This window comes from Leptidea sinapis, chromosome 32 (genome assembly GCF_905404315.1).
Source record: "Leptidea sinapis chromosome 32, ilLepSina1.1, whole genome shotgun sequence".
Lineage (NCBI taxonomy): Eukaryota > Metazoa > Arthropoda > Insecta > Lepidoptera > Pieridae > Leptidea > Leptidea sinapis.
The window spans coordinates 2769868-2788147 of NC_066296.1; the positions used below are offsets into that span (position 1 = coordinate 2769868).

At 36.1% G+C, this 18280-nt stretch overlaps 1 protein-coding gene across 1 annotated transcript in view; it reads left to right on the forward strand.

Moving 5' to 3' along the window:
• LOC126974538 (putative transporter svop-1) overlaps positions 1 to 14476 on the forward strand; it is a 39618-nt gene extending 25142 nt beyond the window's left edge. The window contains exons 6-11 of the mRNA XM_050822057.1: positions 2597 to 2742; positions 5428 to 5551; positions 7938 to 8079; positions 10920 to 11076; positions 11802 to 11929; positions 14303 to 14476. Coding sequence (XP_050678014.1) covers positions 2597 to 2742; positions 5428 to 5551; positions 7938 to 8079; positions 10920 to 11076; positions 11802 to 11929; positions 14303 to 14382 — 777 coding nt within the window. The 3' untranslated portion in view covers positions 14383 to 14476. The remainder of the gene's footprint in view (positions 1 to 2596; positions 2743 to 5427; positions 5552 to 7937; positions 8080 to 10919; positions 11077 to 11801; positions 11930 to 14302) is intronic.
• The last annotated feature ends 3804 nt before the right edge of the window (positions 14477 to 18280 follow it).

Genomic DNA, 18280 nt, shown 5'->3' on the forward strand with positions numbered 1-18280 from the left:
GTAAAATAAGACACATAGACATTTTACTTATGATTGGTTTGTTCGGACGTAAACCGTTTCCCGGGTTTTTTTTTGGAAAACTACTTGACATTCGGAATACTTCAGAAAAAACAATGTATTGACAGTGTAGTCAGCGATAAAGTCAATGTTTTGCATATTCTTGGCTAATTCTCAGATTTTTTTTCTCAGATTTGTGAGGCCGTAAAACTCGAATTCTCGTTTTAACAAATCCTTGTTAAGAACTTCAAATGCGCTTGTACACTTTTCTGTGTGTATGTATATACGTATTTAAGAGGGTTAAGGATTCTATTTCTATTAGGTTATAGCATAATTAAGATGAATTCTCTTAGTGAAAGTTAAGTTAAGAGAATGATACAATCCTAGGATTAGATGTGGCGCTATAGTATTTTTTTTTGGTGGACAAACGAGCGTACGAACCATTTGATGTTAAGTGATCACCGTCGCCCACACTCTCCTGCAAAACCAGAGGAATCATAGGAGAGTTGACAGTAATTTTTTTGAAGGAATCATATCATGTCGTCTAGGAAACTTCGCACTGGGGCGTACGCTGGTGGAAGAAAGTTCCTTGGAAACCGTACCGCACATGTATCAAAAACCAGTCTGTATTTAATACTACATGACAGAATTGAAAGCTTCATAAAGGTGAGGTTGATAATAAGAAACAAAACAATTTTTTCTTCATTCATAATAATTTATATTTTGCTATGACTGATTGCGCTGCCTTAATCGATCAAACCGACCTTACACAAGCGGAACATAGCCAATTCTTCTTCTTAGTCGTTCCCTCACTCCTAAGGATCATGACTTACTTTCAATAATTGGTCACGAGCTGTCTCCATCGTGTTCCTACACCTGGTGAAAGGCGGTGAAAGGGATCTTTCGTTTTTCTTGTCTTTTTCACTTCTTCTCAGATTTTCGGAGATTTGATCCTTCCACCGTTTAGATCTACGGCCTCCAGGTCGTTTTACCCTTTATTTTTCGCGACATCATCAAATGCGTAAGATTATTGGCTCCTCTGCGTACAACATGGCTAAACTATGGCATAATGCACTGTTAGTAAACCGTGTGCAGACGCTGAGCATTCTCTATCTTGAGCTGCTTTAAGATGCAGATGTTTGTGCGACGGGCTGTTATTGATATTCGGAGCATGCGACGCCAACACCACATTTCAAGTGCGTTGACTCTCTGTCTATCTGCGACCTTGAAAGTTCATGTCTCTGCGCCGCATCGAGCGATGGGTACAAGTTTGCCAACGATACCTAACTCAGTTGAGTCATTGGAGTTTTTGTTATGCCGATTTGTCTATGTATTTCTAGCATTGAAATTGTTCCACGGTTTCATATTCTTGAAATAGGCCCGTACAATGAATGGGCAACCGATCAAACACCATGAGTTTGGTCTTCGCTTTACAAATGGCGAGTCACGTGTCTTGACAAACGATCTCCAGACGTTTCAGCAATTCTGCTATTCCCGTCTTAGATGATGTAAAAAGAGTGGTTTCAACTACCCCAGTTCTCAAACGATCGATGCATGACATAATCGCCATATTTGTTCAATAATATAGGACCGATAATACATCTCTGGCGAGCGCCTTTATGGAATTTAAACAGCTTGATGTTGCATCCCTTACTGTAACGGTGACATATTCCGATTCGTACAGGTTGCGAATCAGCATGACAAGATGAGTGGGGATACCTGTTTTGCCAAAAACCTCCCATAGTTTGTCCCATTTAACACAGTCGAAAGCTTTTTGGTAATCCACAAAATATATGAAAGTTGAGTTGTTGTATTCATAGCATTTCTCCAGTATGAGCCGAAGATTTAATATTTGGTCTCTAAGTTCCTCTTCCCTTGTCAAACCGTTTATACATCAACATAGCTAATAAATACGTATAAAATTAGCGTGAGAACCTAATGAAGATTTCACTTCAAAATTATAACTTTTAAACTATAATGGCTTTAGATAGGTACTCATATCAACGTATCAATAATCAATGGTAATATCGACGATAGTAAAGTTTGACAGTTAGTTGTTAGAGGGTAGATCTATATTATAACTACAAATAACTGCCATTCTTTGAACGTGATCACAACGTCTGACACATGATTGAAATATCAGGAAAGTCCAATATCTTTTTAATAGTGGTACGTATTAAAATATATTTCTCGACAATTTGTTATTTTTTAAAGTGATAACCCTCACTTCTGGTATTAATTACACAAATAAAATTTTAAAACAAAATTTATGAACGATGCGGGCCTTGAACCCGCGACCTGTCGCGTTCCATGCGAGCGCTCTTAACAAATTATTAATTCAATTTATGCAAATACTGGGCTTGAGCAGGTTATCAAGTAGAGTAGATCCTGTAGATGAAACAACAACCTGAGAGTTGACCAAGACACATAAGATTTATCAACGATACGTTACTGGAATGGTCGGCCTAGTTGGAAGAGCGCTCGCCCGAAACGAGAGAGGTCACGGGTTCGAACCACGTACCACATCGTTCATAAATTTTGTTTTCAAGTTTTATTTATGTGTATATTTCTCGATTAACTTTGTATTATATTATTTCAGGTTGAGCGAATTATAACAAGCAGTACGGAAGCGAAACAGAGCAGCGGTTTTGTTGGCGCGGTCAAAAACCTTACGCTTATGTTTCAAGCGCCACTACTGCGCTGTGTTCTTATATCAAACACATCGATGTTTGCTGTTTTCATGTTGTAAGTATAAATAACTAACCTATTCCTTATGCTGGAGAAAGTACAAGAAGCATTTTTGCGTATAAGCGGATTTTCGAGATGTGGACGCATTGAAAATGCTCCGCATAATTTGTACGGCGAAAGTGTCTTACGCAGAGGTCCTTGTCTGAATGCAAAATAATATCGAGTTAGTGAGAACCATCAAACAGCGTAAGATCTCGTACAACGGTCATATACTGTGCAACGATAGGTACCGCCTGCTGCAATCTATTTTAATGGGGAAAAGAGGTGCTGGAAGAAGAAAGAAATCTTGGCTCAGAAATATAAGGGAGTGAACTGGCATCAAGACAGTCCAAGAACTATTTCGCTTAGCCATGGACAAGGAAAAGTTTAAAAAGCTGACTGCTGATCTCCAGTAATGCAAAGGCACGTGAAGAAGATATAAGCGGAATCTGGGTTACTACCCGTACCTGTACCCGACGGCGTATCTCATCGGTTGCCTCGGATACCTACAACACGTGTCGCACGGTAGCACGCACTGCGGCGCCCGTGGCGTGAGTCTTGAAATTGTTAAATCGGCACGTAGAAGCCCGCCCTGATTGTGATCATCATCATCATTCATCAGCCGGAAGACGTCCACTGCTAGATAAAGGTCTCCCCCAAAGATCGCCACGACGATCGGTCCTGTGCTGTCCACATCCAACGTATTACGGCGATCTTGATCAGATCGTCGGTCCATCTTGTGGGGGTCCTACCAACTCTGCGTCTTCCAGTACGTGGTGGCCATTCGAGGACTTTACTGCCCCAACGACCACCTGTCCGTCGAGCTACGTGCTCTGCCCATTGCCATTTCATTTTCCCAACCATTGGGCTATGTCAGACTTTGGACTATGACTTTGGTTTTTCTTCCGAGTTCGGATGTCCTCATCTCTGATTCAATCTCGTAGGGAACCTCTGAGTGACCATGAACTTTCTCATCAGGCCCATAGTTAGCGACCACGTCTGCGTTCCGTATGTCATCACTGGCGACACATTGGTTAAAAACCTTCGTCTTCAGACACTGTGGTATTTTTAATAACATGTCCGTGGCAGCTTTTTAAACGGTAGGGTCTTAGTTCTTTTAGGCCAGGTGTTCAAAAAAATCCACAGTTATGTTCTGCATAAATTTCTTCAAAACTGTACTGTGGTGAAACGTCACAAACCCAGATGGTGAGGAAAATATCCAGCTCTTTGCCGTGCGAATATGATAAATGGAGAAGAAGACAATGAAGCGAGTACTCTACATAACGCGTTTTTGACTTGGATTAGTTAAATTTCTTTACACAGAGACGAATACGCGTAATCGCGGTGATGAATTGGACACGCATTCACATTTACGAAATAATACTAAAACCCATATCGTATCTTTAATAGAATTAATATAAAGAAATGACGACCAGAAGCAGTTTTACATTGAATAATTATAATTATGCGGCGATACTACAAAATTGTTAATAAACAAGTCGAGCGACAATAAAAGAATTCGCGGACCCGAGATAGCTGAGTTATTCGACCGGTTCGTATACAATGAACGATAACTTAAGGAAAGCAGCCAGATACCTCTCGCATCGAGGAGTAATAAATAATTAAATACTTTTTAAATTTTGTAAAATCAATATTTAATATTTCAATTTCATTCTTTTTCAAGCTCTAATCTATCTCAGTACCAAATTTTATCAGCATCGGTTCTGTTGGTTTAGGAGTGAAAGCGAAACAAATATATTTACATTCACATTATCACATTAGTAGGGATATATAGTTACTAATATTTAATTAATAGAAATGAGCGACAGAGCCGATTTTTAACCGACTTCAATAACAGGAGGAGGTTCTCAATTCGTCGGTATTTTGTTTTATGTTTGTTACCTCAAAACTTTCGACTGGGTGAACCGATTTTGATAATTTTTTATTTGAAAGCTGGCGCTTCCCGTGTGGTCCCATTGTAATTTGGTCTACATTTGACAAAGGCATCCATGAGGAAACCACAAAAGTCTTAAATTTGCTATACATACGTATAGCAAAGTGTATGATAAATTTACGAATAACTCAATATCGTACCAACCGATTTCGATGATTCTCTTTTTATCGGAAAGGATATACTTCAAAGTACTTTGGTGAGAGTTTGGTTAGGTTCTGATTACGGAATCCATGACAAAGTAACGGAACTCTTCAATTCTTAGTCAACTCTCAATCTACACATATTTAGATAAATTGTTAGTTAGTGTACTTCAAATTCATTAAAAATCAAAACATAAAAAATATTTTACCAAAAAAACAACCGACTTCAAAAACACTATTCCAAAACAATAGATATAATATGCACTAAAAATTTCAAAACAGTAAGCTGTATATTTCGCAGAAAACCATTTTGAAATTTAACGTACGACGAAATGGACCATTTCGTTGCAGTCTTTTTTCTGGACTAGATTCTTATTTCGGTGTAACATTTTAAACATTACACATCAGGAAATAAACACACACAAAGGATGCAGAAAAATAAGTATACGAAGTAATAATTTTGTGTATGTACGCAATTGATAGGACTTAAAGAAAGAAAAGACATGAGAAATTTTGTAAATAACCTCTGCCTATTCAGCAGAAAATGGCATATAAATAGCTAAATTTAAAAAAAAAGTATGTATCTCACTTGATTATAATATATTACAGGTCCAGTGGGTTATACATGTGGGTCCCGGATATTCTGAACAGCGTAATGAGTGACACAAGTGCGGAGGATATTACCATATGTCAGATCATCCACAACAAGTTCCAAGCAGCCATGAATGAAACGGTGAGGTTTTCCAATGAGAAATAAAAAAAAGATCACATCAAGTCGGCGCTTTTAGCGTTATGACATGATTAGGCCTCCGAAATTTGGCATATCCATGCGGTTAGGGTTTGCATTTTGCAGATCAGGTGCCGGTAATGAGGTGAGTGGTCTCCCGATGAGGAAGTGCCCAGGGGTGAGCGGAGCTAGGTCTATGAGGACATAGGGCTAAGTATTGATTAAATTTGTACAAATAGAGTTGTTTGCTCCACAAAGATTAAATGTCATGATGATGTCTAGTATTACTTGAGTCATGCTGTAAGTTTCTAGATTATCCAGTTTAATGTTGTTGATGTTTTTGTTGTTTCTTTGAAATGATTGCATGAAGCAGTTGTTCCAATCCTCCTGAGGGACATATAGATTGGAAAGCATTCACTTGCTCTTCAGGGCTTGTAAATCATATACCTCTTATAGCTTGAATAGCTTATCTTTAATTTTTTTAATTTAAAATTAATTAAGATGATGGTCCGGGGACTGTACCTGTATTAGACTCATTAGTTCCATATTTGAGGCCTTCAAAAACTCATCCGATACCTTATCAGAATATGAGGACGACTGATTGTGATGAAGAAGGGCAACATTGCACCGAAAACGATTTCGCAAACATTTTAAATAACTCTGTGCATGCTCATCCAATCTGCATCCTTTCTTTTGCAAGCTTTTTTATACTGTTCTGTCCCGTCTTCCGAAACAAAAACAACCATTTTGTTAAGAGTGCTACCACTTTTCTTAACCATTGCAGGCAAATCTTCAAAATGATTTCTTTCAGGTTTAAAGGAATGCATCTCGGTGTCTCTACCGGTGACTATATTATGTACCAGCTGATGCCCGCTGATTCATCCGCGTAGATTTAGGGTTTTTTTTTAAATAATAAGCAATTTTGGAACTAAAGATTATATCATTTCCTATTCCAGTTCCTGTTCACGTTTTCGCTCCCGTTCCGAACATATTATATGAATCTTGAAAATAATGCTATGGCAAACTAAACCTACTATTAGAATAGCTCATCGACATGAAGTTTTTCATAAATCACGCGAGAACCATGAATTTTTCCGGAATAAAATAAAATAATGTCTTTTCGCAAGCTCTAGTGTATCGCTGTACCAAATTTCATCAAAATCGGTTCAGTAGCTCCGGCGTAAAAGCGTAACAAACAAACTTACATTCACATTTATAATATTAGTAGGGATTATACAGCCAATGACCGTCCTCCCTCATTTTTTATCATTTTAAGGCTGTTTCTGGTGATCCGTTAATTCATGCGGTATCCATTGATTGCAAATCTTCCAAACTATCTGGTGTACATGCAAATGTTTTGTATTTGGCTCATACCAGTTTCAAGTATCAATATTAGTTCATTGAAAGTATGTTGCCGGGCGATCTATACGAAATCATCCCAGACATGATTTGCACGATTTCACTGAAGCAAACAAAATTCTATGAAATAGAGCTTGAAATGCGGATTAAAGTTTCTGGCAACATTTTTATATATATTCTTTTGGAATCGGTGGTAGTTTTTGACTTTCAATAAGTGATATTATTAAGCAATAAGGGCAAATATTTTATCTATAAAGGTTCTGTTGCTGCTACACAATTTTTAAAATAATGCCGCAAAAATGTAAATGTTAAATCCACTATCATTTTAACTAAAATTCACTACTCTCGGAGTGTTCTATTTTCAAATACAGTAAATTTCTTATAAATGACCAGCCACAGTAAATCTCAAGTATATTGTGGCGGCGTAGTGGGGCATATCGTTCCCTTCCCTAAAGTATTACATGGGGGCGATGGCTGGTCCACGCGTCATGCTCGTGAACGGGCGCTGTTCGGGGTGATCCTGTACACAAAGATGATTAAAGTTTTAATACATCTTTGAATTTCATTTCATATTTTGTTGATATAATGCTCACATTCATTGGTATATCTTGAATAAAGGTTTTTATTATTTATTTTACTTTGAATTTGTCTCAACTTACAAGTAAATGTATTTTGTTGTGTCTAAATAATTATTTTTGAAGTAATTCTTTAGTCTATACAAATAATGACTAAGACGAGGCTGTAAATAATAATTAAAGAGGCAAAAAGTTTTTTGCCCTTAATATCGTCAGCCCAACTTTGCCTAAAGTGTCATTCAAAACTCAAATTTTTTACCAAATTGTTGTTTTGTTCGACGCACTAAAAAAACTGGTTTAGCCTAGGATAAACTAGTTTGCCCTAGAATCGGGTTTTTCCGGTAACATCCAGATCTATTGCATGGTTTCCTCTTCAACACGTGTTCACTAAAAACTCTTTTGATGGTCTCAATCTCCGAAGTCCATCAAAGCTGTTTATTCCAATGGTTTCATTTCAGTTGGAAGAAGAGACTGGTCCGTGTCACAGCGAGGTGTCGGTGAAGGTGTTCCCTATATCGATGGGGATGGGTGTGGTATTTGCAGTTACATACATGGCGATAGGACTGTTAATCTCAAGGATTGGCAGGAAGACTCTGTACTGTAAGCTATTCTCATTTATACATAGAAATTAATTTCATTTATTATTTTTCACAGCATTGCTTCTGTAATCCATTGCAATGGGGACAAACAAAGATTTAAAATTTTCAAAGCCATTCCTGGAAGGAAGTCAGTGGCAGACAATTTCAACAATAATTTATGTACAACTTTACGCTTTTATTATTCAAATCAAATCAAATCAAAACAGTTTATTGAAAGTAGGTATTTCAAAATACACTTATTCACGTCAAATAATTACATTAATAATTTATACGTCATCATTTGAAAATACTAATAATCTTATATATAAAATTGTCACGTTCACGGTGTTTGTAGTTAAACTCCTTCGAAACGGCTTGATCGATTCTCACGAAAGTTTGAGTTCATATTGGGTAGGTCTGAGAATCGGACAACATTTATTTTTCATCCCTCTAAATGTTAAGGGTGGTCCATGCCAAATTTTTTTTTAAATTTTGAGTCAGCATTAAAAATACATACAACATCATATTTTCACCCATCTACGATCAACAGTTACTTTTGTATCGCGATTTTAATATCGGCAATACAACGTTTGCTGGGTCAGCTAATATGAATATAAAATGTAATAAAATATAGCAACGTTATTCATTCCAAATTAAATTAAAATTTGTACAATATCATTACTGTCAAACATATATCTTAAAAACTAATCAAGGGCACTTGAGAGCAATATAATTTTTAGGACCAAACATTCTTGTTATTAAGATTATCAACTACCTTATAATAAGCTTTCTCAATTAGTTTGCTTTAAACGTGAGATTTAAATCTGTTTAGCGTTAAGCAAGTTACGTCATCAGGAATTTTGTTAAAAAAGCCCCATAAACGAGATATTCACTTTTGTTAATCTAAAACAAGGATTAACTAATTTTTGCTTTCTTCTGATATTTATACTATGTACATCACTTTTCTTTCAAATTTTTTAATATTTTATAAACGAACATAATATTTGAATAAATATATTGTGAGGCTACTGTGAATTATAAATATTAAAATTTACGACAAGAATTTTTCAATCGAATTTACTCGTTTTGCATCTTAATAGCCTTAATTGCATATTTATGTGAAGTAAAATTATGTGTTATACCATTTTGAAAACCATATTCATTGGGCATTTTTTTGAAATAGTTGGCCACTAAGGTTTTCATAAAAAAATTCACGAAACACTCTCAAACTTTATCAAAATTATTTTAGTATCAAATTTCATACCAAAAAAAAATTAAGTTGATACTTTTGTTCCAAAAAAGTACAATAGGGACTCATACTATTTACTGTATTCCTAATAAGACTATCTGTGAGGAATAATTAAACACCAAAAACACAACAAATTTCATTAATTTGCGGCCTGGTGACATGAAAGTACAGGAAAGTCAATTAAAAGTTTTTTTTTTAAACTTTATAATGTACACCAATTGGAATTTTTTTGGGTATATTTTTTTAAGCGCCTCATAGCTTTACTATTAGACGCTCCAGGATTATCCATTCTTTCTGGGATACCTGTATATATATATATATATTGTTGCGTAGCAACCCTTCGAAGTATATGACGAGAGTTGTCAAACTTCAAGACATTGTTAATTTCAACAGCTCCGTCAGCAATACTCGTAGCTCAGCGGAAAAGTGTTTACTTTAGACGCTGTAGACCCGGGTTCTATACACCTACCAGTGTATGGATTTAATTTGGGTTTTGTAAAGTTAAAGGAAATTTCTAGTAAGTTCAGGATCAAATCGAACAGAAAAAAAGGGATGGAAAATGTGTAAGCAGGATAAAAATGGTTAAAAGAATTTTCTAGTACAATTTAAATTTAAAGATGGAATGGGAGAATCATTTTGAAAATAGAACGGATCCGGGGGTATATAAGCCGTACTAAGCGTGGCCTACGGCTGTTCTAGTTCTGACTCGAAAGTGTAAAGAAGAAGAAGAAAAGAAGAAGTAGTGAAAAGTGGAAGTGTTCCAAAAGGAAAAAGATAGAAGAGACTTAGTGTTCGGTGCGGTGTGACGCGTTGAAGGTACCGCCGCCCACAAGAGGAACAGCGGCAGACCGGCGAAGTGCAAGTTCAGAAAAAGTGAACGCAAAAAAGACTCGTTCCTATAAGTGGAGTATTATTTCCAATCCCTGACCCACTCCCGTGTCAATATTTATATATCATAATAACACTTGATTATTCGTCGGTGAATATGGCCCTTAGTGACTCAGGTAACGGTAAGGTATTGTCATTATTAAAAACAATCGCGTCAACTTTATTTTTTATAATAAAAATAACTTTATATAGCTAGCTAGATAGCTTTGTACCTTTTTATGATATGTAGCATTTATTTTACATTTTATTTCCCATGCAAATCCGATAATCCGGCAAAAGGGAAAAAATTTGGAGCCGGCTTATCGAGCGCCTACTGTTTATTCATATTGTCATATTTAGTATGTTAAGTTATACAAGTTTGTGAGGTGTTTTCGTTAACCTTTCCGTTCCGGGAAACTCTGATCGAACGGTATGTCTCAGATTGGCATGATTTTGACGCTCGCGCAACGTTCTGTCAATGTGTATTTATTTTACGTGTAGAAATAGATTGTTTATATATAATTAGGATGATTTGAGTAAATGTATCTGAAAGCTATTGAAACAAGCTATAAGACCATGCAAAATAAACAATCTTATAATCAAAATAAGGTTCAGAACTTGAGGAGAGAGTAGTGTGCCGTACGGCACTTTCGGTTTTAGTGTATCTGAAAAATCTTGTGCCCTGGGGCACTGATGGTTTGGGAAGGTCAAGATTATTATAAGATGCCTTTTTCGTTCATCTTCAGGTTCAATAATGTTCGTCTGCGGCCTGGCGACAATAAGTGCCGCTTTCGTGCCGCAGGCTGCCGGGGCGACAGCGCTGCTAATCCTCGCCCTGTGTTCTGGGTGTGCTGCTTCCATACTAGCTGCCATTGCGGTCGACGTCTTCCCAACTTGCCTGAGGTATTCTTTTTTTAAGCTTTGGCACTTTTGTAATTTTTATATTGCATTGGTATATTCAAACATTGTTCATTTAATATATAACGTTCAATTTACTTAAGGCTATTTAAGATAGTTTTAAGGGCCTTTTACATATTATCGTATGTAGTGTAAGCTTAGCATAATCTTTACATAAATTATGTTGAGTTTAAGCTACGACAACCTAATGCATAAGTCAAGTTCATGTTTTATTACACTACGATACCGTTGCCCACTACTAGGCTCTGTAAAATAAACAATTCTTTTGTATGCAATGATATTAAATTTTACAAAAAATTACCAAAAAGTGTATCTGAATTATCAATAAATAAATTTAAATCATTTATTAAACGCAGACTTATGTCGAAGCCTTATTACCTTTAGTATTGAAGATTACGTAAACGATATTACAATATGAATTTATATAATTATGATTTTAAGGTTCAGCCTTGTATTGTTCTACTGCATTGCATTATTTTAAAAATATGTATATGTTAAACTTTTGTGTAATTAATATATATCTGAATAGTATTTTTATTGGTTGCCGTTGACGAGTAATCTTTTATTTTTATGTCAATAATATATATTTGACTATGACTTTTGATAAGTCTTAGGTAAGTAAAGTCTGAGCAAAGTCTAAGTACGCTGTATAGATCTCATCGTTATTCCTTGTAAGAATTATTTGTAATGTTTTTATTGGTGTTCTCCAGAGCAATGGCTATGTGTGTGATGTACATGGTGGGCCGAACTGGTGCCGCCGTTGGCTCCAACATCCTCGGGGCCACGCTCGATAGACATTGCCAACTTGCATTCACAACCTTTGGAGTTTTTATATCAGGTAATTTAGATTCTATTCAATTTCAGTTTATATATTAAGAGGTTATTGAATCACAAAATAAGAATAGTAATACAAAAAAATTTAATGAAGTACTTAGGCGTAACTTTGCGGAAATCCATAATTATCCAAATGTTTTAAGTTTTCTTTCGTGTTAATTCCGCCAATATTTGGCAATTTTTTTTCTGACACGAGACTCAGTCTTGAGTCTCGTGCCAGAGTTTGGCGAGTCAACATGTCCTGAGGATGCCTCGTGTATAGGTGAAACACGTGTCGAATTGTTTAAGGACAAATATTGGCGGAATTAACACTAAAGAAAACTTAAAACATTTGGATAATTATAATACAAAAGCTAGTTAACACTGTGCCTGGCCTAGGTAAATCTGTGTTTCAGGCGAATAGAGCTGATATTAAAACTAAATAATCACAAAAATAGAAACTTTATAAAGTAAAAAGGAGCCTTCTTACAATTAATATAATTTAAGGGATAGATGTTTGCTATCAAGAAGCTCCGTAAAATCTTTTCGTTCCAAATACCACAGTGTATGAAAATGAAGGTTTTTAGCAAGTGTGTGTTGCCAGTGATGACTTACGGTACGCAGTCGTGGTCGCTAACTATTGGCCTTATGAGGAAGTTCATGGTCGCTCAGAGGGCTATGGAGAGGGCTATGCTCGGAGTTTTCCTGTGAGATCAAATCAGAAATGAGGAGATCTGTAGGAGAACCAAAGTCACCGACATAGCGCAGATGGTTGCAATTTGAATTGGCAGGGCAAATAGTTCGAGGGACATAGCCGGAGGGGCAGTAAATTCCTTGAATGGCAACCACGTACCGGAAGACGCAGTGTTGGTAGGCCCCCACAAGTTGGACCAACGATCTGGCCAAGATCGCCAGAATACGTTGGATGAGGCAAAAATTGTTAGCGCTTAAAAGAAGGATTTGAGAGTTTCTTGCGGCGCACTGAGAGAGAAGAACTCTCTCAGACCGCCATTTGTTTCCGAAGCGATAGTAGTGTCTAGTATATTATTAGAAATGACATCAAAAAGAATTCTTAATGAATCAATTTTGAGAAAATAAATGCCTTTTATGCTTTTAATGCCTGAGGGCAGCGCAGGACCGATTGTCATGGCGATCTATGGGGGAGTCCTTTGACCAGCAGCGGACGTCTTCTGGCTGAAATCATAATCTTTAGCTACAAAACAAGAAGATCACATAGCGTCCTCTGCTTTTTAATTTTTACTGGTCTCCCCAACTACATCAATTCTGAGCGAAACGGAATCTCAGCTCAGCAATAGACAACAACTGAAATAACGTAAAACACAGAACTGACAAATTATACAGGCTTAGCTTATTCAAATAAGAGTAACGTTGTACATTTGAGTGTATTTTTACGAGGCGCGCTCACACTTACATCGCTATTGGACACCCTGAAGTAAGTTGGTGTTGGTGAACTAGACCATAATATGTATCATACTTCAAACTAAATTTATTTTATTTTGCATGTATATTATTTATTCAAACAAAACAAATCTTATAACTACATATATATACTACTACGTATTTTTACAATACTATGACTACATAAAATTAAAACTATCATTACGTGGAAGGGTACCAAGAATACTGGCAGCATTTCCGCGTTGGATAGCAAGGCTGATCCGTTGAATTTTGCATTGGTTATAATTATTAATACCTTCTTTTTAAATATCTATACATAAAAATAAAATTGGAGTGTCTGTTTGTAATATGGAAATAACCGTTTTTTACTACATTTAGATATATGGATATAATGCATACAGTAATACATACACCAAAATATTATTCTTTACAATTTTTTTGTCTGCCTGTTTGTTCCGGCTCATCTTTGAAATGGCTGGACCGATTTTGACGGGACTTTTATTGGCAGGTAGCTGATTTAATAAGGAGTAACTTAGGCCATTTGAAAAAAATATTTTAGAAAAATAAAGTAATGTTGCGATATCCTAGATACGGTTTAATTCAAATATTAAAAATAATTTATATGGCAAAACAACGTTTGCCAGGTCAGCTAGTTAATATATATAAATCCAGTGTCCTGATGTTTGTTTCCAGTGAACTCCTTAACTAATGAACAGATTTTAATGGGGATTACTTCATGGAGTGCAGTTTAGTCCAACTTGAGAAATAGGATAGTTTTTATTTCGATTTGGGTTCCGTAAATATTTGTTTTTTATGTACATATTTTTTATGAGATTGACGCACGGTTTCACAGTTCTGGTGTGAAACAATTTTAGTATAACAACAGGGAGCATATTTTACGAGATAAAAACGGTATTTTATTTATTATATACAGAACAATATCTGTCGGGTCAGTTACTTATTTATATTTTTGTTACAGGTTCTGTGATATTGATGGTGTTTTGGCCAAAACCAGAGAAAGTTCGAGACGAAATGGAGCAAAGAGGCCTATCGTACTAAAAATGGCTACTTACCTATTATAGACTGAATTAATATTTTATTAGCGACTCTATTAGTTATAAGCAACAGTATATTAAATAAATTGTGTATATCATTTGACATTTATTTTTATCTCCACGTGTATTATAAAAAATATTGGATGGAATTATTTTTCCTGATAAGATAATGGCGTGGCAGAAAAGAAATAATTCAAGGAACATATGTTTTTTTTTATTAAAATAAGGGACGGGACGAGCAGGACGTTCAGCTGATGGGAATTGATACCGCTCAAGATAATTGATAAACCCAAAAATTCTGATCAGCACTACAACTGCGCTCGTCACCTTCAGACCGAAACACATTAATGCTTACACATTACTGCTTCACGGCAGAAATAGGCGCCGTTGTAGTACCCATAACCGAGCCGGCATCCGGTGCAATGGAGCCTCCCACTGGTATTTATTATCCCTCATCAATATTTCTAGATAGATGGTTTGGTATCCTTAAACACCTACATTTTCTACAGGAATTGCCAAGTAATCTAACGACATTTTTTATGGAAAAGGAGTACAAACAACCATACGGGTCACCTGGTGTTACGTTATCACCGCCGCCCACATTCTCTTGCAATACCAGAGGAATCACAGGAGCGTTGCGACCTTTAAGGAAGGTGTAAGCGCTTTTTTTGAAGGTACCCATGTCGTATCGTCCCGGAAACACCGCACAAGGAAGCTCATTCCACAACTTTGTAGTACGTGGAAGAAAGTACCTGGAAAACCTCACTGTGGAGGACCGTCACTCATCCCGATGTTTGGGATTGACCCTACTACCCAATTTTTCCTAACGTTTATTTATTTATTTATTTACATAAATAAACGTTAGGAAAAAATTGGGTAGTAGAAGGTCAACGTTATTTTATTCATCAATTATCAAAGGAACAAACACAAAACAACTGAATAACCTTCAACAGATATATTGAAGTCATTTAGTTCCGCCCCTGGATCACAATAATTATAATCCTAATTAAATTTGACGACACATATAGTAGAGTGGCTACAGAGCCTAGCCTTTTAGAAGCTCGGGTTTGAATCCCGGTAGGTGCAAACATTTATAAAATGTATTAATCTATATGTCGTATTACAAATATCGTTGAGTAGCACCCCTATAACTTACAGGCTATGCCTAAATAGGCATAGCCTGTAAGTTAATTTGTGCAAAACCAATTTACAAAAAACAACCGACTTCAAAAAAAAAACAAACCGACCTCCGAAACATTATAATATGCACTAAAAAGTAACAAAAAAAAATTGCGTTATCGTCTAAAGCTTAGTAATCAACTTATTTCGAGAGTTCTCCTAAGGAAAGTTAAATGAAAAAAATACTGGACTGCCTAAATGCCGCAGCCCCACCCTAGCCTGTCGCTATGTCACGTTCCGGGTGCGACACAAGCACATCTAACGTACAACTATATATGTAGTTACAAACCTAACATGGCTGACACCGACTCCAAAAATTACAATAATGGTACATAACTACATTATATTGTTGTGTGTGAAATAATAGCCGGGAGAGGTCTGCTCTTGAGTCTCCCTAGTCGAATCAAGCGTTACATAGTCAGTGACGGCTTATTCTCTTTCAAAACCTAAAGCAAGTTATCAGTTAAAAGTTATTAAAAACCCCCTTTTACCGAATCAAAGGAGAGAAAGCTTTAGCCTGAAGAGAGAAAAGTTTCTTCACACTGAGCTTAAGATCACGACAGAAGTGAAAGCTTCGTCGTGAAAACGTGAAAAGCCAAGTGCGAGTTGGAATCTGTAGAAACGATCGTACAAGATATGACGCCAAATGTTTTCAAATAATTTAGTAAGAGAAAAACAGAGGGCGTTACAACAATATGTAAGAATTTATGAATTAATTAGAATTTGTCACGTTGGATTATGATAAATAGAGCGTTATTATTCTATGGTTAATAGCATAGTCTGGCATACACATTTATAATATAATAAAATATTATAAAAAAACCTAGTTATGTAGGTATTGATAATAAAATTATTCAATACAGTCTGTTATTATAATTTTGATATTATTCTTTTCCTAAAAAATAAAAGCTGTTGTCGACATCTTTTTTGTCGGTTTTTTTTTTCTTTATTCACTCCTGTCTCGTATATTTTTCCGCCTTTAAACTGCCTAGTTTTTCTTAACTTAATATTTTATTGTAATGTTTGTACTTATTTTTATCACAAATACTTGGTAGGTAAAGAACAAAGCGACGACAACTTACAATACTTAAATAATGAGCTTGCATACAAATACAATAAATAAATAAATAAATAAAGTAAGTAGGTACATTGTTGCAAATTGTGAAAAAGCGCCATCTATCTATTGGATTAAGAGTGGCGTTGCTATACTATTGGTCAGCGGTAAATAGTTCAATTGTTTGCTGCTAGATGGCAGTATTACCAACATTTCATACAAGATTCTGAAGGAATTATCTATGACTTGTAAATAGATATTTTTTGATGTAACCATAAAAGACTGTGTGTCTTAGCTACACGACCCTATGTTAACGAATATGACCGCACAATATTAACTTAATAAATAATTTATAAAATAAATTGCATTCTGTCTAGAAATCAGCTGAAAGCTATGTAAGAATAAAATCAAGTAAGACCGAATCAAAATATATTTTTGTCAGACTTAAAAATATTTTTATATACCATTTACCCTAATCACATTTTAACACGTTATTTTTTAGTCAATTGTTATCCTAACCGCCAAATGGCAATAGAACCCCAAATTATGTCACCTGCGAAAGGGTTAAGCGGGTGACAAATGGCCTCAATTATTAATCTATCTATGGTAATGACAATCTGATGGCAGATCGGATAACTATGCTACTTAACACCTTTTTTTTATCAAATCCTGCTAAGTTTAGTGAAGTTTTTATGCGCTTTTGTTTACCATTTTTGAGGATTGTGTTGTACTCAAAAAAAATCCATGTATGATGAAGTATTTTCACCAACGCCGCACTCTTTTGCGATCCATAAGAGTTATATCTAGTATACTGCTATACCACAGAGTATAGAGAATTAGTACTTATTCTGACGATACTTATATTTTGAGTAGTTGTAACCCATTTTGAACTACAATAGATGACTGACCACCATTCATCCTCATGTACAAACCTACATGTCGAAACCATTCAATTGGATCACAACAATCAATCAATCTTTGATGAAATGAATTTGATTCTTCGCGGTTAAATCATTTCAGTCAGCTGCGTCTGTGTTATAAGTGGACCTATCAAGTAGTAGAGATGTGGGGGAGTATTCTAAGGAGTGGTTCAAGTTAATATGCATAATAAAGATTCTATCCCTCATTCCATCACTGGATATCATGGCAAAATGCGATATTCCACTGGCATCAGCTTGATGACTGGCAGCCCCCGACTTTTCCCTTAACTTATGAACTAGACTATCTATTGAAATAACCTACCAGCTCCTGTATATACCAATACCATCTGGATGTGTGGCGGATCTCCACAGTGCGGTTTTCAAGGAGCTTTCTTCCACGTACTACAAAGCTGTGGAATGAGCTGCCTTGTGCGGTGTTTTTGGGGCGATACGGCATGGGTACCTTGAAAAAAAGTACAGATTCCTCAATGGCCGGCAACACTCCTGTGATTCCTCAGGTGTTGCAAGAGAATATGGGGGGCGGTGATCACTTAACACCAGGTGACCCGTACGCTCGCTTGTCCTCCTTTTCCATAAGAAAAACCAACTAGGGACTTTTAAGTCCCATTCCAATCACAAGGGTTGGCACGCATCTCTTGAAGTCTGGTATTGCCTATGTCGATGGGCAGATAGATGGCTTTTATTTTTCTTTAGATAGCCACTTGCCCAATTATCCTCTTAATGTAAAA